Raw genomic sequence first — 25,644 nt, 5'->3', positions numbered from 1 at the left:
CCCCAAAATAGAGTTAATGTGTACTTTTAAAGAGAGTTATATACGTATCAATTTGTAAGGACTCACCAAAGAGAGTTTAGGGTATAATCTTTCGTTTTTGTTAGAGTTTACTCAGTAGTTATCGCCGAGAAACTAATAGCAGACGTCAGTGCTTACTTACGAAAATCTGAAGGACGTCAAGGCGAAATGGGTTGAACCTAAGGTTTTTTTCTTGTGGTTTCAAGAATAGTCATGCGAGTTTTCCGCGCTATCGAAAATAAATTAATTTTGGAGTTGACACAATTACGCATCAACGAAGTTACGTTTATTTGGCAAATAAATTTTTTGCACTGGCATTGATGCATCCATTGTTTGTTCCAGTGTTGCAGGCACGTGTGCAAAAGGCACGGTAACCAGCGTACCGTTCTCAAATATTCGTCATTTGTGTATCAACTTGGTGTTCGTCCTCACATTGCCTTCACAGTCTCATACCGGGATGCATCTGCACTCTTATCCGTGGCTTATTGCGTCTGTATCATGGAGGAAGGAAAACTGCTTCCTCCGTGGTTTGTATATTCCTATAAAAGAAAAGTTGACTGAGTTGTCATCACGGATAGTGATTACACTGTTATCGATAAAGCACGAATACATTGATTTGAAAGCAGGAAATGCTACGTTAAAGGGACACTAAAGGCAAATAACAATTTATGTCAGAGTGAAAGCTCAACGTATGACAACGTCTAAAACGGCAATATTATCAACAGCAGTGCCCTACTTACCGAGAAATTAAGATAAATGTATCACACGATGAGCGCCACGAGCGGGACGTTTTGGAAATGATCCCGATGACGTGAGAGAGTCAGACTACATTTATTAACTCGTAATCAAACTAGCTACAATAAAAAAAAACCTTTCGTGCATCAAGAGACGTAATAAAATGCTGCTTGTTCGTTTCTGTTTGATTCATGGAAAAAAAATTTCACCATCTCCCACTAAAGAGAACCATGTGGGGATGCGAAGGAGCGCATGGGTCGACTTAATCCGTTCATCACGGACACCGTGAAGTCACTGTAGTTGCTGTTGCTGTTACTTGTCCAGAACTCTTGTTGGAGCACGCCACGCGGGTTCATCGCGCATCTGCAGAATCTCGTTCCCCGACGCCATCACGTGATTGCTGAGAGAGTGTAAGGGGGAGAGGCCACAGTGTCTTACCCAGCCCCTTACACAAGCCCGAAGGCGCTAGTGCGTGCCAGCACACGTGGTTTTGTCTTCGTTACGCCAAGCTAGGACAGCATACGGCGGCGGGGGCCCCTAAAGTGCTCTGCACGTATCATCATCAAGGCGGTCGAAGAACAAGACGAAGAAGAGCTCTCCTTGGCGCGAGCGCGCACTCAATATGTTACAGATGGCTATGGTAGGTTTTAGAAAGCGGACGGTCGCCAATGGAACTACGGACAAAGCCCAGCGCAAAAGCTGCTTCGCATCTAAAAGAACCTCTTTGGCTTTCCCATGGGGAACGGCGCGCGTGGGTCAAAGGTTCCGTTTTCGCCGAACTACGCTTTGCCCGGCGCCCTGCTTCGCTCACGCGGTCGCGTTTCAGTGGTAGTTTCGGCATTGCGTACTGCCGCGTTTGTTTTGCGCGCTCGTGAAAGTCGCTCTGACAGAAAGTTCGACAAAATGCCGCGTGCATGTGATGTTGCCGGATGCCCAAATGGTGCACGCCGCCAGTGCACGCCGCCGCGCATTAAAGAAGGGCAACGTTGGGCACGGCAACAGTGACGTGAAAAAGACCGCTTTCGGGCGGGTGATTTGAAGTGCGCTAGCGCGATGCGGACCACTAAAACGTAATTTTATTTCAAATCAAGCACTTCCTTGGCACAGAAGTAGCACTACAAGGTTTCTGGACCACTATTTAAACAATTAACGTCGACTTAATATTTGCCTTTAATGTCCCTTTAATGTCTCTGAAACAGTTTCGACGATGCGTACAAACCAATTAAGCCGATGGCGTAAGTTCTTCGGATTATTAATGCAGCGATTTAGACGTTCTGTGTATAAAGTGTGTGATTAATGATATGATTCTAAATACGCGGGTCATTATACTGATCACCATGGTGTCGCCACGCCGAGTTTCAAGCCACCCCTGTGTTTGGGACGGGACATGGCATGGTTTTTCGAAGTCATTCGCGCGACTGATAAGATTGGCCTATTAGCTTTTCTACCGGAGAAGTAAACGTGAGCGACTGGCTTTGTGGCGGCACCTTACGGCGCAGAGATCAATTAAAACAAACACGAAGCGTGGCCTCTGCGATCTTCCGCGCGCCGGCGGGCGATCGCCGCAGGTGGAGCTTGTAGCCAAAGACATTTTATTTCCCCCTGTCTTGCATACATCTTTTACCCCGCTCTCCATCAACCACATTGAAACATCTGCCCGGCGCCCCGGGCGCATCTTTTCTGCTGTTTGTGAAGCTGCACTAACCCCTGGCGGTAGGCCCTATTCCCATTCCTTCCCTTTCCTCGCTTGAGGGAGGCCGCTCTTCGTGCCGCTGGCTCGCACGACCAGGTGTATGGTACGAACTACTTTACTTGTAACCAGGGGCGTACTAGGCAGAAATTTTTTTCGGAGGGGGGGGGGGGGCTCCATGATCTGAAGTGGGGCCAGGACAGGCAGATGTGGTCGAGTGTCATTTTGTGCTGCGTATGCCATGGCAAAAAAAAATTTTCGGGAGGAACACGGGCCCGGTGTCCCCCCTCCCCCCTCCCGGCTACGCCACTGCTTGTAACCTAACCGCTTACATATGCGTGTTTCAAGATATTGCAGTAAAGGTGCTGGTGGACTAGAGTTGTCTTAGAGATGTCGGCCAGGGGGCTACCTGACGTCTACGGGACCAACCACATATAAATACATTACTGTAAGTAAAGGACAGTCCATCCATCAATCCCCGACCACTCAGTGAATAACCTGAGGTGTAATGGCATGTCTTGGCAAGAGGGTGACCTTATATCGCCCGTAGCTCCCTTGATAGAAGGTGCTTCGCTTAGAATATGGTACGAATTACGTTAGTTGTAACCTGACCGCTTACATTTAAGTGTTTCAATATACTGCGGACAAGGTGCAGGAGAGGTTAGCAGAAGGCGGACAGATCGCAGTGCGACGGTGATTTAATCAACAACTCCGACTAATTCTCCCTCCGAATCAGGGCCGTAGCGAGAATTATTTTTTGGAGGGGGGGGGGGGTGTTTAAACACCCTGTATGTATGTTCTTGCGTTTGCTTGCATGTGCACGTGTATATATACACAAGCGAAATGAAAGAACTTCTGAGGCTTTGAACCCCATTAACGCCCCCCCCCCTCCCCCCTTGATGTCGCCAGTGCTTCCAATGCTGTTTGCTGAGCTCCTGGTTAAGTTCAAGCGGTAGAGCGACGGACCCAGAAATACACTCGTCCGGGATACGTGAACCAAGACAGCTAAGAAGTGTTCTTTCGAAGAAATCCGTTCGGTTTTCCGTTTTAGCTTGATGCTGTAAAAATGGTGGATCACCTTATTATATTTTTCTATAGCAGCCTCTGTAAGAAGGAGAACACTCCTTAAGAAAGGAAAGAATACCTATCGTAATTGCTTATTCAGGACGCCTTTATATATGAATATAATGATTATTGTTGGGGTTTTACGTCCCAAAATCACTACATGATTATGAGGGACGCCTACAGGAGGGCTCCGAAAATTTAGACTAATTAGGGTTCTTTAATGTGCACCTAAATCTAAGTGCACGGGCCTCTAACCTTTTGCTTCCATCAAAATGCGGGTGACCTTCGGGTCAGCATTCGAGCACCGTAACCATCCGACCACCCGCGGCGGGTTCTATTATATTTTGTTAAATACTTCAACTCCCTCCATAAAGCATGTTCATCGTTATATGCTGAATCGGTGCTAAACTCTTTCGCGAATGTTCAGAATAGTTACAAGGTCTCCGAGTCAGCATTTAAGGTCTTCTGAATTCAACGCGCGGAAAAAAAAGATTTCAAGCATGTTGAGAGGTAAGGACGAGAAACAGACTTGTAATAAATATGGCACCCGTGATACGGTACTTACGCATGCAGTTTCGTTCGCACTCTGCCATGCTTCCAAATCTGTTGAATTTGTGAGCAAAGCTCTTCCGAAAAAAAGTTTTCGTTCGTTTGCATTTGCTCTCGTTGACATCGTAGAAATAGCTCGTGTATGGCCTGTACCATCCGCTGTGCTCTTCCGTATGCTTCAGGCATCTGGATTTGTCTGTTTTGAAAGATAAATAAAATTAAATATTCAGTGATCTCCTCGTTAGCCGTTCAGTTGGCTATCATTTGCATGTTGTCGTAAAAGTATGTCGGAAAAACAAAAATCTCATTGGATTTGATCCGTATCGGCAGATCCTTATATAAGTATTCATCGAATATGAAAACACATTAACCGACAAACACAAAGAGTGACCTCGACCTGAATTTCAGTACCAAACTAGCCTTTTTTTTCCGACACACACCGTACGACATCGTTTCGTCTAGATTACTGAAGAGATGCAGGAAAGAGAAGCCACAGAAGAATCGAGTCATCATTAAGCAGATAAAGGTAACACGTGAGCAGCACCACTGAATGTTTAAGCACAGTACCAATGGAGGCTATAGGTTGTAGACGCGACACAAATATACTGAAGCCGCACTGACACCAGAGATACGAGGGCGATTAATTGCGGATTTCTTTGCGGATTGTCTCTGTAATATTTATTAGCTGATGAAAAATGGGCAACTTGAAAGACGTAAGCAGTACACGCCTTGCACGCAGTGAGACTCTGTTCGGTTATGTTTTTGCACGTTGTGTACAATAGCAATGACATTGTTTCACACACAGAAAAAAATATTAAGGAGCCATTTCCCTAGCCGTAAAATGGGGGCAGGCGAAGCTTGGCGTGTTAGTGCCTGACGTACTTTTCTTTTTCTATCTATCTATCTATCTATCTATCTATCTATCTATCTATCTATCTATCTATCTATCTATCTATCTATCTATCTATCTATCTATCTATCTATCTATCTATCTATCTATCTATCTATCTATCTATCTATCTATCTATCTATCTATCTTTCTTTCTTTCTTTCTCATTGCGTGCCGGGAATTTGACCTTCATCCACGTGCTTGTCAGCGCAACACTTCAGTTGCTACAGGCAACAACGACGGTCATGCGATCATATCAAGGCAACAATGGAATGTGGCAACGTGAAATGGCAAGTGACCCCAATAAACGATGACACTGTCGTATCATAGACGGCGCATACGAATATGCATGTGACCGGCACACCTTCGAAGGCCGCATTTCTTTGCGCTCGCCGGCGCCGGGTTTTTTTAGGTACGACGACACCGAAATATGTGTGAGTTATCACAGCTTTGTACAAAAATAATTTCACGCAAAGAACTGCTTGCGGATCTAGATGTTGTACGAAATATATATAAACTTCATAGGTCCGAGTATGGACCCAAGGTGGGTCGGCTCTTCACTCCAGGAAGACCTGCGCCCTATAGTCTCACTTGTTCATGCACAGCTATAGCTAGTCCTCTGGACTCGAAGTGGACTGCGAGGTCTCCCGCTGATCCTCGGTTGCTGTGCGTATCGGGGGCACATCGTTCACGCCTACACGCTCCCAAAGCATGTGGCGTCACTCCAAGAAGACGACAAACGAATTCGCCCAATAACACGGTAACTTGAGCGAATTGGTATCGGTTCATCGTGATTTTAAGCACAACACAGAAACACGACTACGTGTAACGAAAGAGCAATACGCACGCAACAGCTCGAGTTTTGCCAGTGTTGCACTTTCCTTAGTCGTGGTCGTGTTGTTGTGCGCTGCTTAAATACATGATCAATTCCCACATTCATGGCGCAGAATCGCGCGCGTAGGACACCCATAAAATTGTACGAACACAAGTTTTTTCAGCAGTGGAGCTGTTTAATGCGCACAAAACTCGGAGGGTATGCGCCACAGATCGGGTATGTGCCAAGCAGCTCGTATACCATAGCATGTCATGCGTAGTATAGTATCGCAAAGGGGCGTGAAAGGAAAGTGAGGGTGAGGAGGACTAACGTTAGGGTGAGGAGCACGGAAAGAATGGAGCTGAGAGGGTAAACCATAGCACAGCCATGTACTGTATATCATAGCAAGGGGTGGGAAAGAGAAGTCAGGTTTAGGAGGAGGGCAAGAAGCAGAGAGGGCATTATAGAAAGAGATGCAGAAAGGAAGAAACATGAAAGAAAGACAAAGAAGATGTAGCAAAAGATGCAGAAAGATCGAAACATGAAAGCAAGAAGCAAGTATAAGAAGATGAAGATGAAGAAGCAACTCTATCTGCGATCGCCAGGTGGCGGCCCTTGCTTGCCACTTCCACTGTTTACTCAGACTGCACAGGCGTGGAAGTGGCTTTAATTTCTTTTTAATGGAAAAGAGCCGATTACTTGCGCACGTAAGCCAGCAGTCTTTCGCCACCTTGAAGTTGTTTTGGTTGCCTCCGCAGCCAGTGTAGTTGAACCGTTCACAGTCTTGATATACGGGGTTGTAGCCGTAGCGAACCTCCTCGTCGAAGCAGTCGCCTTCGTCTATCGGAACGGCGCAGCGGTTTTCGATAAACTCTGGAGAATGGAAAACAGGAATTTTGTAATGTGGAAAACGTCGGGTGTATATAGGCAGAGTTTACAGAAAAATGCAAATTGCTCTCGTGCAGTGTTTTGCCCTGTCTCCATCTGTTTTGCACTGAAGGCTGCAATACCAACAAGACCAGTGTCACACGACAAGACATACAAACCACGCAATAAAACTATAATCAGGGTGAGGTAACAATAATTCAATTCTAATAATAGTTTTTTTAACTAGTTTTGTTTGTGTGAGTCCTACCGCGTTAACTCGCATAATACCAACACTGGTTTTTATTATGTGAGCGTACGTCACTGAGAAGCACTTCAATTTTTAACGCGGCTCCGCAGCAGTACGTACATACTGCTGCCATTGGCAGTGCTCTGCCTTTGATTTAAATTACGTTGCACAACATTTGCACATCACCGTTATAGTGGTCACGCTTTGTCATAGATCTTGATTTTTTTATTATTTCGGGCTCTCCCAGTGAAGCTTAACTATGAATCTGTGTACATACATTTGGAATCGATAACAGAAAAGGGGATGAAAAATTACCCGGACAAGAAAAATAAGAGACACGACATGGAGTGAATCCTGTCCTATTTCTTTTGACACTGATCCCCATAACGAAGACATACAAATAAGATTAAGTTCGAGCCCTTTTCATGCAAGAATAAAAAACAGTTCCTTATTGCCAGAACTGTGGGTGCGTCCACTTCGTGGAAAGAGAACTTAGAGAATGGACGAAGAAAGTCAAGACAGGACAATCTGCTTCTTCCTGTCTTTATTCGTCCGTGCCCTTAATGCGCTACAAGTTTTGCCATGTACTCCCCCCCCCCCCCCCTACAAGCCCATTCTTACATTCTTTCAATTTAATAGCTGCTGAGGACGACCTACCTGCGCAATCTTGAAGGCACTCCAACTTCGTGCGGTATGTGTTGCTGTTCGGGTCGCAACCCCCATACATGTAAGGCTTACATGTCCTATTATCAGGATCAAACCAAAATCGTCGCTCCACTTCGCGCAACTTCCAACAGATGCTGTCATTCTTTTGGCCACCGCACGTTCCATAGTGTGGATCTGTTGCGGTAACATAAAAATATTGTAAGCACATACCGTTTCGGAATCTAAGGTATGACAATCGTCCAGTGATCGCCATATAGCCGACAATGCCACAATTAAGAGATAATCTTGTTTCTTAATTATGAGTGCAAATCAGCGCAGCCGACAGGAGGGGACAGAAGAGAGGACACAGAGTTCTGTGTCCTCTCTTCTGTCCCCTCCTGTAGGCTGCGCTGATTTGCACTCGTAATCATGTACCAACACGCCCAATCCTACAGTCTTCTTGTTTCTTAGTGGACAAGGGAAGGCATGCTAATACAGGCGTGACCAAGACAAACCATTTCGGCCGCTGCCTGCTAGATAACGGCTCTGCGCAGAGCATGTGTTTTCCTTTTTTCTTTTCTTGCACATGATCGCATTCGTGTCCTTACTTTCGTGTGTGAATTCCCTAAAAAAAATCAGTTGGAGGCCAGCGCCAGTCTGTGTCACCCCTCTTTGTCCGCTCGTGTCTTTTTTCCCGCTTCAAATTTCCTATGCAAGTAATTACCAACTTCACCAAACATTCACGTTAAAAGGGATCCTAACAATCACGACATGCGCGATCCAGAAGCTGTATCATTGCACACAATTAATTGTACGCAGTGGAAAGCAGATTCTACAGTTGTGCATTTCAGACTGAATAACAGTGACAACGTGCGAGGTGATGGAGTCTCAGCATAATATGCAGAATATTGAGGACAACCCTACTTTTATGCACCGCACAAACAGCCGCAAAGAAGCGTTGACGAGCAGGCCGGAAGAATACTTAATAATACATCATTCGGGGATGTTTTGATACAATCAATAAGAAAGGCGTCTTATACCTCGCAAACAACACGGTTCTTAGTCAAAACAAAGTTCTTTCCGCCAATTTTGCGCAGCCACTGCTTCTTGCACAAGCTATCGCGCTTACCTTGAGGTATCATGAAAAGCGAATAACCATTTGCACGCTGGTTGCTGCAGCTATAGGCGCAACAGCACGGCATCCCGCCAGCGCAAGCGCAGAAAACAAAGCATGCGCGACATTCGCTACGCGGAGCCGAGGCGAAAAAATGAAGCGAACGAAAAAGAAAAACACAACCAAAACGCAAGATCCGCGCGTTTCCAAAGGCAACCGCAAATGAGACCAATCGTTGTGCAGAAAAAGCGGCGAGGTCGCAAAAGGGGTGAGGAGGAGGCGAGGAGGTTGCGCTGAGGCGGCGAGTGCAAGGAGTAGCGGTACTTTACCAAGGTCAAGGGGCTTTAGGTAGGGCTCCGTGTTTTCGGAGTTTATCATTGTCGAAATTCGGAGGGTGTTTTTCGGAGTTTATTATTATTTTTTAGGAAATTCGGCGTTTACAGGAGTTTATTTCTCGTAAATCTCCAATTCCCCGAAATTTGGTGTTTAATATTGCATTATAAGTTGTTGCAATGTCTCCTTATTAATTTTATTTCCAATTAAAATGCGTTGCATTGTTGCTGATAATCCTGTTTTTCCGTCCTTTCATTTTTTCTCACTTCCCGTTTATTCACCCTGTTAATAAGGCTGTTAATGTACGCTGCTGTAAACTCGCCAAAGTGTACTTTGGGGGTGCAGGAGCCAGTCAAGCTGCTTCTCAGCTTTTTTCTCCCAGCCTCCCTCATATCCTTGATGAAAAATACAGGACCTAATAATAATAATAATAATAATAATAATATTATTATTATTATTATTATTATTATTATTATTATTATTATTATTATTATTATTATTATTATTATTATTATTATTATTATTATTATTATTATTATTATTATTCTCAATACTTCGACATCTTAGATGAAATGATATCTGAACACGAAAATATGTGAACACACTAAGTTTATTTTAGATGTCTGGAAGGTTTGAACGCGCAAAAACATATACATACAATCACAAACACTTGAAAACGAAACATCTACGTTCGTTCGTATTAAAGCTTGTTGTAATAGGTATAAGCACTTTTGGTGCAGTGGCGCCGTGGCTGTTGCGAAAAATGATTTTTTTTTTCCTTTGTCGAGTATTCTACGACTGTAACTATATTTCAACAGAAATGAAACACGAGGGTCAAAAAACAAGCACGGAGGCGTCGCTGGCATGTGTGTCGTCTTTGCGCTGTCCTTGGAAATGAGCAAATGATAGATGTTACAGCGTGTGGTAGCGAATACACGTCATCATTCACAAATGAATTCTCTGTGCGTGTGCGTGCGTGTGTGCGGGTTGGTCGGTGAGTTCTTACCTCTGCACTTTTTGTTGCACTCTTCTTTCGTTTGAAAACTGTTTTCGGCGAGGTCTGGTAGCTCTGCGTCGCCACGTAAGTCTGCGGCGTACGCCTCGCATCGAGCAGCGGTGCTGTTGTAGAAATACATCAGATGAGTTCTGGTAGAATTTCCGTCACTCTGGGGCTTCTTTATGCACTCGTTAGGAGGGAGCCGTCTCGTCACTTCCTCGGAATACTCTTCCCCAGAATACGCTTTCTCGGAATAGTCATCCCACGAAGAAGCACAACGCGTCCCTAAACGATAAAAGCCGTGTGAGTTTACATTACTTGCAAACACGTGGTGCATAATATGAATGTGAGCCAGGCAATCGGAACATTTTAAAGTTTCAGTGGCCATAAGCAGTATATGCGACAGAAATGCGTTATAAACACATTTAATTACCATTGATTACCTTCAGTTACTTCAGTTACCCTTACAGCCGACTTTAGCCAAGCGTTAGCCAACATTAGCCAGCAGTGTCGGCAATATGGTAGCTACTATTGTGGCCAACAGCAATAGTTCTATGCGAGCAAATGCGGTGAGCCACCTTCACACCCACTCTAATATTTATTTCTGTTTTGCCCCTTCCATAATGCTAGTACATTAAATGTTATTTGAATCTAAGCACGGTTCAGAACACTGGTAATAATAATTGCTGAGGTTTTACGTGCTAAAACCACGATATATTATGAGTGACGCCGTAGCGGAGGGCTCCGGAAACTTCGACCACCTTGGGTTCTCTAACATGCATCTCTATGTGCACGGGCCTCTGGTAGTTCGCCTCCATCAAAATGTGACCGCAGCGGATGGGATCGAACCCGCGACCTCTGGGTCAGCAGCCGAGCACCGTAACCGCGCTGTACCCCCGCGGCAAACTACGTAACACATGTTCTATTTTGTCTTGTGTTCGTCTGTATTTCATTTTGCGAGAAGGTTGCACATATTAACACGAAAGTGTTTTATTCCGGGGTCCACCAAGACTTTCATGGTGTATTTCCGTCAGGCACCGGGCGGCCGTCGTAAGGCGCCAGCTACGCCTCTCCCGAAAAGCGCCCCAAGCACTGGCATGTGAAGCAGACGACGCGGAGCAGGCTCTACTTTCGGCACGTATTCGAAGAGAAGCGCGGCGTTTCTTTTTGAACAATTCGAAGCTGTATACTGCTGCGTTTGTTGCCGAGAGGCAAAGAGAAGCGGCAGCAACAGTGTTCTTTTGAACAATGAACGAAGCGTTCGACTCTCGGACATGTGTTCAGACAACGGGGCCCGTCGTCGGGCTTCAGGCAGACTCCCGCGCAGTCATTTGCAGTCGTGGACGCGTTTATTGGCCGCCAAGTGATCTAGAAAGAATGACACGGTGTCCCTCTCATGTCCACACCGATGAGCGCTGTCGGAACATCAAACGAGTCAGCTTCTTTGCGTGGTGCTGTGCTTGTAGGCGTTTGTTTTCGTTCGGAGACGGACCAGAGGGGGCACGATGCCTCCTCCCTTTCGGGACTGCAAATGAGGCAGGCCCGAATGGCGACACGATGTAAAATAAGCATCTTTGCATTTTAACTGCCGAACTCGATGTTCCTCATTATTGTCTGGAGGGCCCCTGGCGTGAAGGCGAGTCCTGACAGCGCAAGTGCACCCATGGCGCTGCCAGTTTTTTTGCGCTGCAGTTTCAAAGACTTGACCAGCTGGCGTACGCGTTTTCGTGCGTCTGCTCTAGAGAAGGGTCTCCGCTTGCACGAAGCAGGTCACGTGCACGACATCACGGAATATAAAGGTGACAACGAGTGCAAATAGCGTTGCAAGTGCGCCGCGCAGACGAAGCTTAACGCGATAAGCTACGATGTGGAGCTAGATGTAAGTAGTAGCACCATTTCTATTTTTTAAATGCGAAGCATTTCTTAGCGAACCCTAGGCCCTTTGAGCGTTTCTATCTAGGTATCTGTTTATCTAGCCGCCTACTTCTGGGTGCTCTCGTGATCGCCTCCTTAACTTGGTGTAGACCAAAAGTGGCATGGGAGGGTAAGCGGATTTGACGAATATGACTGTCTGCTCATGACATGAATAAAGTGAAAATCCTATCGCGTACGTCGTCAAACCCTTTCCTCCAGACACGTGTAGCACATACCCGTTTACCAAGGGCATCGGTGCACGGGTATGCGCCACAGGTGATTGACAGTTTATATCTACCCAGGAACGGCGAGAACAGACATTGGTAATTAAAATGCGAGAGCGTTAAGAAGGACAAATTAGGACAAATTAGGAAGGAAAAGATTAGGACAAATTACGGGAAACAATTATTATCCTATCAAGCGACACAGATTTTGAATAAACAGAAAGATACAATAAACTGGGCAGATAGCCATGGATAATAAGCTCAAAAGAAGGTTTAAGGCATTTCTTGTAACGACAGCTTGTGTTTTCTAAGATGTTGTTACGTTAATTTTGCTGCACTCCTAATATTCCTGCTTTCTATTGTATTTTTTTCTTTGTATGCCCAGTGTACTCATGCATTGCTGCTCTCTATGTATCTGTTACACGATACATAGATCTGCTTAGCTCACCTAGCACATGAATCCTGTGTGAATGAGAGAGTGACCCGTGCGAACGATTTGTTTATGTAAAATGCATGTATAATGTGTGTTCTCTGTTCATTATGTGCAAATTCTTTGTGTCTCACTTTGTTACCAGATGTAATAGATATAATTTCTCTTTTTTTTCGACTGTATATTGAGCGAAATCCGAGTTCTGATACAAAGTGCACTTTTTGTATATGTATTGTCAACGCTGTATGAACTGAACGGGGTCAGGGGCCTCGTCAGGCTGTTTCGGCCTTTAGTCTCTGTCTCCGCAGGAAATGACCTGAAATAAATTACTTTTATTTGATTTGATTTGAAAACTGACAACGTCAGCGTTGACCCGACGAATGCAGAGAATAAAAATTAGGATCCCAGCAGGAATCGAACCCAATGGTTCTACGTGGCAGTCAGGTATTCTACCACAGAGCCACGCCAGGTCTAGAACCTGCTTTGGAAAAACACCCTATGCAGGCGTAATGTCGGTGCAACGTCAGTTGTGGTTGTGGTGCTGGCTATCTAATTTTATAACAAAGCAATAAACACTACATATGTACTCCTATGATACAGGCGTCATGTCAGGTTAACGTCTGTGGTTCCAGTGTTTGCTCTGCTTTTATAGCAGTGTAATAAACGTTACATTTGTATTTCTACATGATTCAGCAAACTATATTCAAGCGTTTCTCGACCCCGGAGGAATACGCAAACGAAAGTTACGTATGATGTTCACATAATCGCACCGTAAAGTGCACTTCACTGCGAAAATACTGACGTTTGTGCTGTAACGTGGGCGCTGACGTTACGTCAGACCATAAGTTACCCTTTGAACGCCAGTGTAGTCGACGTGCCTGGTAAGACCAAGATGCGTACACAACTACTGCACTTACAAAAACATTTCGATTTACCTCGTAACGCTTGGCTCAACACCAAAAAAAAAAAAAATACAGCATACAACTACTCGCTGACTGCTTCGCATGAAACCGATTCCCACAAGGCGTGGGATCTGCCGAATATTCAATAACTTGTTATTCTGTCTACACGTTAACATTGTCTCCCAACATTTGAAAAGGATACCCTACGTCTCCTATTCGATTTTCGGCTTTCTTTACGCAATGCTTGGCCGATCGCACATGTTGTTCCTGCGGTGTACATCTTGCAAACTCCTGTTCCCGTTTTGCTTTCCTTTTCTTTTCGATGCGTCGCCGATTCTAATATTTCAACAGCTATCTTCAGTCTATGTATTTCACGTAGCTTGACGTAACGAGGGCCGTCGTTGGCGGCCGGTGCGCGAACAAGGCCGTCGGCGACGGCGATAGCAGACGGGAACCGATGGAACTGGATCTACTCCCCAGCTTTATCCATGTTTGCGTAGCTGTTTGTGCAGCCTAAAGCGCAGCCTGTCTGCTCGGGCTTGGTTCCCGGGGCCTTTCGGCAGCGCGGGACACAAGCGACGAGAGCACAATGAAGCGCAGCCAACACCCAGCACCGCGTCCCCGCAGCAAGCGCCTGCTCTTTTCTGCCACTCACATGCCGTTAGTTCCGCGCCTCCACTGAAAGAGGCGCCACCAGTCCAAACTCGCCCCGCGCGATCATATGGCAAAGGAAAAAACTAGAAGAAAAAAGTTCCTGAAGCGGGAGTCGAGCCCACGACCTCTCAGTCAGCGATGATAGGTGACGGACGCTCTAACCACTGCGCCACGGTCTTTTTTTTTCTTTATTGCCTTGATTCAAACAAAGTACATGAAAAAGTACATTCATTGCTTCGCCGCAAGGGCGAAGCAATGAATGCGATAGCAAGAAAATTACACCATTTCCCGCTAAAGGGGAGCATGAGGCGATGCGAAGCCGGAGCACTTGCACGATCGCGTTCCGTTGGCGTTCTTTGGGCATGCTACCGACCTGGCGTCGTGGAAACCGAAGAGGAACGCTACGCGCGTCTTGTCTTCCCTCTAGCCTGGCCGTTAATTCTCACAGGGCGAGCGGGGAACGCAGTCGGCAGGCATGCGAGAGGGGGGCAGCGTAGGAGAGGAGAGAGAGGGGGAGGGGACGGGCATGCGCTGGTGCCACGGTGTAAGATATATACTCTTTAGGTGAGGACACTCGCGAGACGCGATCGACCAGATAAAGTAACAACGCCGAGAGCCCGTCGGACCGCTGACGGCAGCGGATACCTACCGGCGGGAAGATGCAACTTCAACACAAAAACGCGTTCCCGTAGCAACTGGCGCTTCGCGGGAAATCTGAATTTCCTAGTCGGCGAACGCAGCTACGGCACGCCAGCAACTCAAGTTAGAAACGCATACCGCGTTTTTCACGAGCGAAAAACAAGACATGCAGCGGATGCCGGCGTTGCCGCCGACTGCGTCGAGTGCTATAGCAACGGTGCAGAAAGCATTTTCTCTCTTTAAGTTGCGTCTTCCCGCCGCTAGATACCCGCTGCGGTCACCGGACCTAATCCGGACCAACAGACGCGCGCCGTTGTTACTTTATCTGGTCGAACGCGCTCTGCATGCAAGCCGAGGAGTGTCCACACCTAAAGAGTATATATCTTACACCGTGGCTGGTGCTCATCGCGGCGTTGCGCAGGAGAGAATTTCGGTATGTCTAGCCCGCGTTTCAGAGGAAGAGTGGACAGGGGGAGGGGAGAGGGAAATGGGAGAGGAAAAGGGAATAGGTGAAATGGAAGAGGGGGAAAGGGGAGAGGGGATGCGGAGATATACATACTTATACATATACGGTGCATGACGGGCGACGGCGACGGCAAAATTCAGCCGAGACTGTCCATATAATTGCTATCGCAATAAAAAGGCGCCACGGTCACACATGCAGGAATCATCACGAATGCGCCTTTTATCTCTCTCACTTTCCTCCACGATTTCCTCTCACAGTATTCTTGGTTCGCGGGGTGGTGTCGCCGTCTAGAAGCGGTAGAGTGAAGTAATGCATTGCCTTCGCGATTACCTCCGGCAACGCGCCGTTGCACAGTTGCAACGGCCGTCCCATCCAGCGCGTTTCCAAAAAAAAGTGTAATTTTGTCAACGCCTTACACCGTGAGGTGGCGGCTTTAGCCCAAGCCTCGTTCACAGCATCCATCCATATAAAAAATAGCTCTGCGACGCTTGCCTGGCTGTCAGACTGCGTTTTCTGCTCGAGCCGTGAGAAATCACGGCCAGACTAGTGGGGAGACACGACGCGCGTCACGTTTCCCGTCGCGCCTCTAGCCCGGCCGTGGTGTGGTCTTTGTACTAACTCTAACATCCCGCGGGATGGCGACCTTAACCCAAGCGCAATAAGGGGTATTGGGGGGGGGGGGGGGGACACGGGGGGGATTGCAGATCACGTGACCGTGACGTCACGGATTAGTGAGTGGTCGCGACCCCCTCCCCCGCGCCTCCTCGGAGGACACGAGGACCTTTGCCACGATAGGACAAACGATCCCCCGGCGGTGAGGGATATAGCGGAATTTCGGGCTCTTGTTTGGCCACATTGTTGCATTTGCTCCTGCAGAGAGCGGCAGTGGGTTTTCCAGTCTGCAGCTGGTCGTCTGCAGCTCATCGTCAGCAGCTGGTAGAACGGGCGGTAAAAGCCACCAGAGTAGTCTGGTAACACTGGTCTCCCCCTCCGTTCGCCTCGTTTGTGTGAGTGGGGGACATTTGTGGGGAATTCTCCTCGCGAGCTGACGTCACTAGGATCCGCCTTTATCCCCCGAGGATTTGTCCCCCATGTGAATACCGCTGTAAAGAAGCTCAGCGCCCAATAACCGACGCTCTTCTAGCTGTCACACCGCTTTCTCTGATTATGCTATCCCTGTGCGAATGGAACTGCCCTTGGAATCAAAGCAGGGGGCGGAAACTCCCATACATCCCATGGGACGCGCTCTCGCATGCTGATACGCTTCGGCAGCGCCGCTTCCACCACTGGCGGCTGCCGGGTATCCAACTAGAAATAATTCACAAACAAAACATTTCGTTCATGACGTCACTGGTGAGGTCAGCAAATAGAGGGAAAGTGCGCGCAACCGAAAGGAGGAGGGTTGCCGCGGAAGCTCTCCTTTCCCACTTCCCATGCAAGCGGAATGTATTCGTGCTCTATTGCAGGTCCGCTGACTGCTCGGGCGACGGGGCCATTCGTTAAATTTTGTTAACCATTTTTGTTGTATTTTGTTCATGTGTTGTGAAGTGGACAAAGTAAAGCTGACCGATTTCTCAATAAGGCAAAATTCGATCAACACAAGTAAAACTTCAATCTTTCTTTTTTTAATCCCACATTTCGTACTAAAGAACATAGCCATACACGTAATGGGAAGTGTAAATCTGCAAAAGCAGCTTTAATTCACATCTGAAATATACACATAATGACCAAACATTGAACCAAGTGTATCCGAGCCAATGCGAAGATTGTTAACAATTACGAGCAGGCAACGTCATACTTGACTCAATCACGTCTGTTGTGACAACGCACATATTTTTCTTACAGAACTTGAGTACCAAACAAGACAGAAGTTCAGGGGAAGATGGAGGCGTGAAGCGATGAGAAGTTGAAAAGGGAATGCCGCTGGAGGCAACGTTTTGGCAAGTTGATTTGTCTTCGTCAGGGCAGCAGCACTGCCTTGACGATGACAAGTCCACTTATCAAAACGTTGGCTCCAGTGACATTCCCTGTTAAACGATTTGTCAAAGCATCAGTGAGTCCATTACATGTATTTCCGTGACAGTAAGAGAAATAAAGGCCCACAAAGTTTGAAACTGGCTACATGCATTTCCATGAACAGGAAGGAGCCTATGATTGCTTCACATCATTTGAACTACATGCCAAAGGTAAAAGATGAAGACTCTGCGTAGCCGAACCAACACGCATTCAAGCCTTTCCTTAAACGTATTTTGCCGGTAGCAGGTAGGCTGTCGTCATAACGAATCAGTATATCGACACTGCGTTTATGTCAGTCCAGTCAGGCTTGCATAGGACTAGGTTTACTCATGTACTTATGCAAAATGAATAACGTGCTCAAATATTGAACCCAAACACTTGTGCTCGCCCGTTGTCACTAGGAAACCTGAGAAACCTTCGCGGAACTGGAAATCTCTGGGTTAACACACCACACAGCCGTGCAAAACATGTGATGCCCCGATTTAGCCATCTTCGTCCAATGCAGGCTTGATTTGCTCGACGTGGATCACTGCGGCTTCCGTTCGCTGCACGCCCCGTCAAATGGCTTATCTTTCCCGTATTCATACTTGGCACGCCAACCGAGCGAAATCACCGAGCGCTATCCAACTTGTGATATAGCTGAGCGAGTGGCAAGGGTGAGCGGAGGCAAGCGCTACGAACACAAGTCAATCAGTTCCCGCGCTTCGCCCGATTTGAAATTCACAAAATAAAGGGGGAAAGACAAATAAACAAAAGAAGGGTTCTTTACAGTTCAGTCAAATTTCTTTATTTGTAAAACCTCGTGAAAGACGATAAATGCAAACATCCACATCAACCTCACTTCGTTCAACCAGATCATGGATGCCCGGCAAACGCTACGAGCGCGCATGTTCCTTGAAACCGAAACTGGCACTCAGTTTCTGGGGCCTGAACAAAGTTCGAAGTTGCTGCTTGAAGGACACCCCCTCCCACCCCCTCGTGTCTTTTCATGCTAGGTCAAGACGGGCGGGGCGTTTCGTCTCTGCTTCGACAGCAGGCCTCCCTAGCCGGGTGATGTTATCGCATGCGCCCTCCGAGCGACGGAGATGGGCTGGCTCTTTGACCTCTGCTTCAGCCGCGTTCGTCGCCCCCGCTTGCGAGGACATACGATGCGCGGGAGGATGTTATCAATTTGGACTTTATACGAGACATGAAGGCGACGGCAAAAACCCGTCGGGAGTGTCCATATAATTGCTATCGCAATAAAAGTCCAAAATACCAACAGCTAGACTCAAGCACTTCACATTATCGTACATTGCCTAAGTATATGTACGGATATACAGCGCATATTTTTGCTGACTGTTTTGTCACACAGACCTCCTCAGCAGCAGCTTCCACGGTACGTCATATAGGCATGACGCAAAGCTTCAAGTTAACGCATAGTACAGCGTCTACCTCCACTGAGCTGACCGGCGTCCGGCAAGCTGCCCGCTGCATAGCACAAAGCAGAATCTCGCGGAATAGACATTATTTTGCAACTCTAAGCCGGCACTTCCACTATTAAGAAGTTATATGAAGCAAGGAACCGCGTACCGTCCTCTGGAGTTTGCCGACTGAGACGCCTCATTCCCGACATTGCAATGAATTCCCAGTCACTGTGGAATAGCTGGGAACGAACAAGCTGACGCGGTGAGGTAATATCGGTGAGGTAACGGTGAGGTAATATCAATGAACTTTTCCCGGTATGACATCAATGCCTTGCTCTCTAGCTCTAAGGAAAACCTCTGTGACACGATTATGGGATGACCCTGAACATCGGCAAGAGCGCCGTTCAAGACTGGATTCTGGTCTGCATTTTCGGCTTCAACTCCAGCTGCGAAGAGATCAAGAAACACTGCTGCACAGATTATGGCTGGGTGTTTCGTACACCCGCCGATGCCTTGATAAGATTGGACGGGAACAAAACCCTCTGACTGTTACGTGTGTCACACGTCAGAGGCTATATCATCATCGTTATCATCAGCCTGACTGTGAACACTGCAGAGCAAAGGCCTCTCCCACGCTTCGCCAATCAACTCAGTCCTGTGCTTGATGTGGCCGCGTTATCCTCGCAAACTTCCTAATCTCATCTGCCCACCTAACTTTCCGCCTCCCTCTTGCGCGCTTGCCTTCTCTTGGAATCCAGTGTGACCAGCGGTCACACTGGACGCCATATCCGCCATATCACGCCATATCCATTACGCCATATCCACGAAGTTTATGATGATAGAGGAGCTGGCTCGGAGATAACAGGGTAAACCGTGAATGCTCCGTACAATTCCTCTACTGTCATATAAAGACGTCACACGCTTTTATAGTAGCGATTGTGGTCAGGTTGTTGTCGAACCACAGGCGGTCGCAGACCTTGCAGCTGTGGCCGAACGTGTGGTCGAGGAAATCTCGCTTGAAGTGCGCGTCGGCGCCAGCAAGTTCAGGTAGCGACCGCTTTCGGCGCTTGGCCGCTGCATCCCGCGCTCGTACCTCTTCGAGGTTCTCTTGCCGCCGCTTCCGCGCTGCTTCGGCTTCGCGGGCTTGTATCTCGGGGTCCGCGCGACGCTGACGTCTCTCTGCGGCCTCGCGAGCTCTCACCGCAGGGTCTTGGCGGCGAGCCCGCGCTGCTGCTGCCTCGCGAGCCCTCCGCTCCGCCGCCTTGTCTTGTTCGTTCATGTTATTAGTATCGAAGCGCACTGCCGGAGTGGAGCGAGCGCCGCATTCTACAATTGGCTATGCTATATGTGGTTTTGCATGCGTTATTATCATCATCAAGGCTCTCAAAGAACAAGAGGAAGAAGACTTCTCTTTCGCGCGACCGTGCCCATGCTACAGTTGGCTATGCTCTATGTGGTTCTGACTTCGTTAATGTCATTATCAAGGCGCTCGAAGAACAAAAGGAAGAAGACTTCTCTTTCGCGCGAGCTGCGCCTGTAGCGGTCGCCTCTGGAACTAAGGTTACGCTTACGGCGCGGGACTTAGCCCCAGCTTAAGAATTGGGCGAGCCAACTCCTAAAAAAAGGTAGGAACCGATAGTAACGTGTTCACTTTGCCCATTGTTAATAGGGATCAAATTCAAGATAATCTTGCGTGGAGTGTCTTGAACAAGATTACACAGGCGTAACCCCAAGTTCACTACGCCGCAGTACTTCGTAAGCGACTGCCGAGGTATTTACAGGCCCTACATTGGAGATGCACGTCTGGCACCGGCGAGCACCTGTGTTTCAGGATGAATTATAAAAAAATGTGAACATAGAGTACGATACCCTACTATCGGATGATGTATGCTTCGGGACGTACCACAAGACTTTTAATCAACCGTACTTAAAAATACAGTGTCATGTCTATGTGTTACAAAACTGCCGCAAAAAAACGCATTATGTACAGCGGCCGAGACAAGGTACTAAGACCACTAACACAGTCTCAGTGCGTTTGAATGGATTCCTGTGCTAGTACATGGACAGTAAAAAGCTAATAATAAATTAATAATCATTTCTGGGATTTTACGTGCCAAAACCACGATATGATTATGAGGCACGCCATAGTGAACGACTCCGGTTTAATACTGATCACCTGGGGTTCTTTCACTTCCGCATGTCATGTTAGTTTGTTGGAATTTATACTGTGTACTAAAACGCGCATAGCACTTGCTTATAGTTCATCGACTTTTGCTCCGCCGCTTTCACAACAGTGGAATGATGCTTAGAAATCGCGGTTTCGTAATTTTAAAAAGAAAATTTGTATTTTTTTCTTAATCCGTGGGCATTTTCTTCACTAGTTTCCGATTAAAAATGATGTGTCGAGACGATTCCAGATATAAATTAATACAATAGGTATTAACTACACTTTTATATTAAGTAGTTAAAAGCCAGGTAGGAAAAGGCCAGTAACGGTCCATGAAAGTTAGTAACGGCTGCAGTTACTACCTACTTGCTTGCAGTTACTAACATATAGTAAACAGGTAGGGAAAAGTTAGCAACGGTTTCAGGTAGTAACTGTTTCATAACGTAGGTAGTAAACATGTAGCAAAAGGTTAGTAACGGTCCAAGAAAGTTAGTAACCGCTGCAGTTACTACCTATTTGCTTGCAGTTACTACCATTTTACTAACTTTTTTTTAAGAGTGCTGGGCCAGCATATCTGTGAAACATTGCAGAAGAATCACTGACCAGCTACCACGCTCTTCTGCGTTCGATGCGGAAGCCTCCTCAAGTTTATGCTTGACCAACCTTAATTCGAAAGGAGGAATGTGGTATACCTGCTTGCTTGACTGACAGGATTAAAGGAGTACTGACAGGAATTTTCAACATTTTCGTATTGTTGCACAGGTGTTGAGAACCCTAAACACAGCATCGTGGTGCCTGAGAATGCGTTGAATATATTTTTAGCACCATTGCCTGAAAAAAAAAAAGAACACTTTCGGTTTCGATATGGAGGGGGCGGTTTCGCACTGATGTGTAAACACAGTCTGACGTCACGGAGAGACAACTCGCGACGTACTAGCAGCAGATCTGTCATCTGCTGTCACTCCCACATGATGCACGCTCCGACAGCGATTTCTGCAATTTAGGCTGCATGCAGGGCACAGAGTTCGCAAACCCAGTGAACTACGTTGAAACGTTGACTCGCCGTGATAATGTCCATTGCGGTGGGGCTGGCATGCAGATTTTATGCGTGTTTCCTGGCTCCGGGTGTGGAAAGCGTTAACACTGCATGCCAAGGTAAGAAAAAATGTCCCTTTCGCGATGCTGCAGTATTATATAAATGCTTTTTAAGTGGTCTTTAGACCACAGCAGGGGCGTAGGCAGAAACTTGTTTCGGCGGGCGGGGTTGGGGGGGGGGGGGGGGCGTTCATGATCTAAAGTGGGACTTGGCAGGCAAGTGTGGTCAAGTGTCATTTTATGCCCTGTATCCAATTGCAGAAAAACAGTTTTCGGGAGGGGGGGGGGGCACGTGGCTGGTATGCCACCCCCTGGCTACGCCACTGCGCCACCTTATGGAGAGCGGAACCGCAGACTTCAGCTGAAACATCCATACTGTACTGCGCTACGAAGCTCACTGTTTCATCTGCACTTCTTGATGCAGTTCGTGTACTTCGGCATATAGATGCATAGATACACGACGCATGGACACAAATATCATCCGCATATGTTGATATTTCGACCGACGTGGGTAGAAAATACATACAAAAAACGGTTCCGTGTAATTAACGAAAGTGCAATAAACGAAATAAGGAGAGAGGCATTTTACGAGAATTCAAGGGGACGCGCTTTACTCTTCGAGGCGAGATCGGGTAGCCTTAGAACGCGTAGTTATAAAGTAAAGAAGAAGAACAATGCACATGCTGCGGGGAAGATAAGGAAACGGCGGAGCATGTTCTGATTGAATGTGGAGATATCCACCCAGGTGTACGTTTGGACACGAGCCTACATGAAGCCTTGGGTTTTTGGGACAACAATGGAAAGCTGAACACACCCGCGATTGAAATAAGTAAGAGACGGTCAGAGTATCGGTCAAAAATAAATAGTGAGAAAAAGGACAAAAATAAATAGTGGAAAAAATAAGGACATTTTGCCGTAAAGAACAGAGAACTGGGTTGTGAACTTACGTCTTTTTTTTTTCTGTAGTAAGATAGATTAAATCGAAGTAGAGGCATTAGGCGAACACTTAAAAAAAGGGAAAACGTTTTTTCTTTATTTGTCGAGCCTGGTGGCACACTTCTCACCGCCCCAGTATAAAGGGGGCGCTCATAGAATCCATCGCATACCCGTAGAAAAATACTATCGCATAGCACAATAAAAAAAATTACACCCTTTCCCACTAAAGGGAACCATGTGGGGATGCGAAGCAGCGCATGGGTCGACTTAATGTTCCGTTCATCACGGGCACCTTGCCCGATCTTAAGACGTCCTTGCAAGTGGAGCAAACCATGAATTCACTGTAGTTGCTGTTGCTGTTACTCGTCCCGAACAAGAGTTGGAGCACACAACGCGGGTTCATCGCGCGTCTGCAGAATCTCGTTCCCCGACGCCATCACGTGATTGCTGAGAGAGTGTAAGGGGGAGAGGCCACAGCGTGTTACCCAGCCCCTTACACAGGCCCGAACGCGCTAGCGCGTGCCAGCCCACATGGTTTTGTCTGCGTTACGCCAAGCTAGGACAGCATATGGCAACCCGGGCCCCTAAAGTGCTCTGCACGTATCATCATCAAGGCGGTCGAAGAAGAAGAGGAAGAAGACTTCTCATTGGCGCGAGCGCGCGCTCAGATGGCTATGCTAGGTGGGACGGTCGCCAATGTAACTACGGACACAGCCCAGCGCAAAAGCTGCTTCGCATCTAAAAAACTATAGCACAGCGCTATCTAAAAAATCACCCCATCTCCGCTAAAGGGGACCATGAGGCGATGCGAAGCAGCGTTTCGGCATGTCGAGCCCGCGTTTCAGAGGGGAGAGGGGGAGGGGAAGTGGAGAGAGAGAAAGTGGGAGAGGGGAAGTGGGAGAGGGGAGTGTGGAGAGGGCTCACGCATGCGCAGTAAGGGTAGTCACGCCGCACACCACCACCACCACCGGTTTGAACTCCGCCATAAGATGCTTCTCATCTAAAACAGGCATTCATTCTTGTACAAGGAGATCGAAACGACACTGACGCATTCATTCCCCTTCTGTGTGTGATACGCCCCAGATACTTCACGTGCTAACGTTTCCCTGCTTCTTCCTATCGCACGTGTTTCTCCGAACAGTGGTGCGCAGCCGCATGAAGCACAGTTGAACGGCAAATGTGATCCCACACCATTCTTGATCGATCAATGATATATGCTCCCTAAGGCGACCAGTAACGCAGCGGCCGGTTTGGCCTATGTACAGGCTGTTTCATACTTAGGGGAAATCTCGGAGTGCCTGGCATCGCGATGCGACTAGCGCTGCAATCGCGCGCCGGCAGCAGCTCGCGCGTGCGCAGACACTTCAAGGGTGTAGAGTTGTACATGTGCGCACGCGCGAGCTGCTGACGGCGCGTGGTTGCAGCGCTGGCCGCATCACGATGCCAGGCGCTCCGAGATTTCCCCTAAGTGTGAAACAGCCTGTACAACTAGCCACAGCTCAACGGAATTTCATAAACAACGCCCACCACGCAACGCAGAACTGGCCAGGCGTGCTTCTTTTCGAATAAAAGCTTGTTTTTTTGCGAAGAAATGCGTGCAAAAAGCTTCGAGAGTGCTTGGGTGCCGCGAAAACCACTGGGACATCATGCCGGTTCGCAACGTTTTTCTAATTGTTTGCAATCTTGTGCATCTAAGGCAGAACCAGCGGTTTCTTTTTCTGCACGGCCTCGGGTTACCTGCTGCATCCATTAAACTTCCGGAGCAAAGATTCGGACACACTAGACCGCCGAAGGGAAGCTGGCTGTAACCAGCCTTGAAATCTGTACCTTAAGAATGTCGTCCATGGTGGGCTCGCACGACTTCAACAATGCTTACCGGAGACGCACTGTCGCAACGGCTCTTTTCACATTTTTCGAGTGTGCAGATTCATAAGGCAGGAGGTCCTTACGGGCACGGAGGCTGTATGTACATCCAGAACGAATGTGTAGGCGTATCACATACAGAAAAGGGGGATGGATGCATCCGTTTACCTTGAATCTCTTTGAACAAGCGTGAATGCCTATTTTTAGATAGCGCTGTGCGATAGCTTTGGTTTTTTTTTTTGTTGTTTTTTTTGCTATCCGATAGTCTTTTTCTATGGGCTATACGATAGTTTGTTTGTGCTGCGCCCTCTCTTTGTGCCCATATCTGGAAATATATATATATATTTGGGCGATGTGCGGAAAATACGCTAGTTGAAAGTCTGGCGTCCTATCCTGTCTTCTCTCGTTTTTGCATCCTTGTCTCAGTTGCGCCACAAATATTTCGTTAAACTCTCGTAACTCCGCTCGTTCTTGACGGATTCGAGAAATTTTTGCGGCAATCGATTCGTGAAGCAATAAACTCCTACACTGAGGCCATTCGATAATTACTTCGAATAAGTGGTTCAGGACCGCTTTAAAAACAGCTTAACACTACCGGAAGTAGGAAGCAGAACGTTTATACTCGTATATTGCCTCAAGTATCTTACGATAAAAAATGTCGCGATATGATTAGATAAGAGTCGCTAAGTGTACAAAATTCACTAATTCGTGACTCTACAGCCTAATGTGTCAGCGTCACAAAGGTTTAGACAGAACGAGGGTCAATCACGGGCGTATACAGCTTACACGTTACCCGTCTTACAATGTTTACGAAATATTGCTCAGAAGTGTTCGATCCAAATATTTTCCGTAAAACTTACCTGTAAGCAGAATCAATGATGGCAGATAAACAAGTAAATACATAGAAGCTGTTTTCTTTTTCACCGGCTGAAACACCGCGAGTGAAGAAACTGTGCGCTTTCTCGGTTG

At 47.2% G+C, this 25,644-nt stretch overlaps 2 protein-coding genes across 2 annotated transcripts in view; one reads left to right on the top strand and one right to left on the bottom strand.

Moving 5' to 3' along the window:
* LOC119374828 (DNA-directed RNA polymerase III subunit RPC6) overlaps window positions 1-25,644 on the top strand; it is a 339,724-nt gene that overhangs the window by 66,199 nt on the left and 247,881 nt on the right. The window lies entirely within an intron of this gene.
* On the bottom strand, window positions 296-25,644 carry LOC119373554 (tissue factor pathway inhibitor 2-like). The gene is made up of 6 exons (XM_037643617.2): window positions 25,536-25,644; window positions 9,973-10,248; window positions 7,532-7,714; window positions 6,460-6,633; window positions 4,074-4,253; window positions 296-557 (listed from the first exon to the last, which is right to left on the bottom strand). Exons 1-6 carry the CDS (start codon window positions 25,576-25,578, stop codon window positions 490-492), a joined length of 924 nt encoding a protein of 307 aa, XP_037499545.1. The 5' UTR covers window positions 25,579-25,644; the 3' UTR covers window positions 296-489.

The sequence above is a fragment of the Rhipicephalus sanguineus genome, chromosome 11, assembly GCF_013339695.2.
Source record: "Rhipicephalus sanguineus isolate Rsan-2018 chromosome 11, BIME_Rsan_1.4, whole genome shotgun sequence".
Lineage (NCBI taxonomy): Eukaryota > Metazoa > Arthropoda > Arachnida > Ixodida > Ixodidae > Rhipicephalus > Rhipicephalus sanguineus.
This window is presented reverse-complemented; position numbering and strand designations above follow the sequence as displayed.

What these genes read in the sequence shown, in the direction of transcription:
- LOC119373554 (XM_037643617.2), bottom strand. Translation starts at nt 25,578, where the DNA reads ATGTATTTACTTGTTTATCTGCCATCATTGATTCTGCTTACAG. An exon ending in GTGCAACAAAAAGTGCAGAG is followed by an intron (nt 7,715 to 9,972) that starts GTAAGAACTCAC and finishes TTACCGCAACAG; the next exon opens with ATCCACACTATGGAACGTGC. An exon ending in GTGCCTTCAAGATTGCGCAG is followed by an intron (nt 6,634 to 7,531) that starts GTAGGTCGTCCT and finishes TCCATTCTCCAG; the next exon opens with AGTTTATCGAAAACCGCTGC.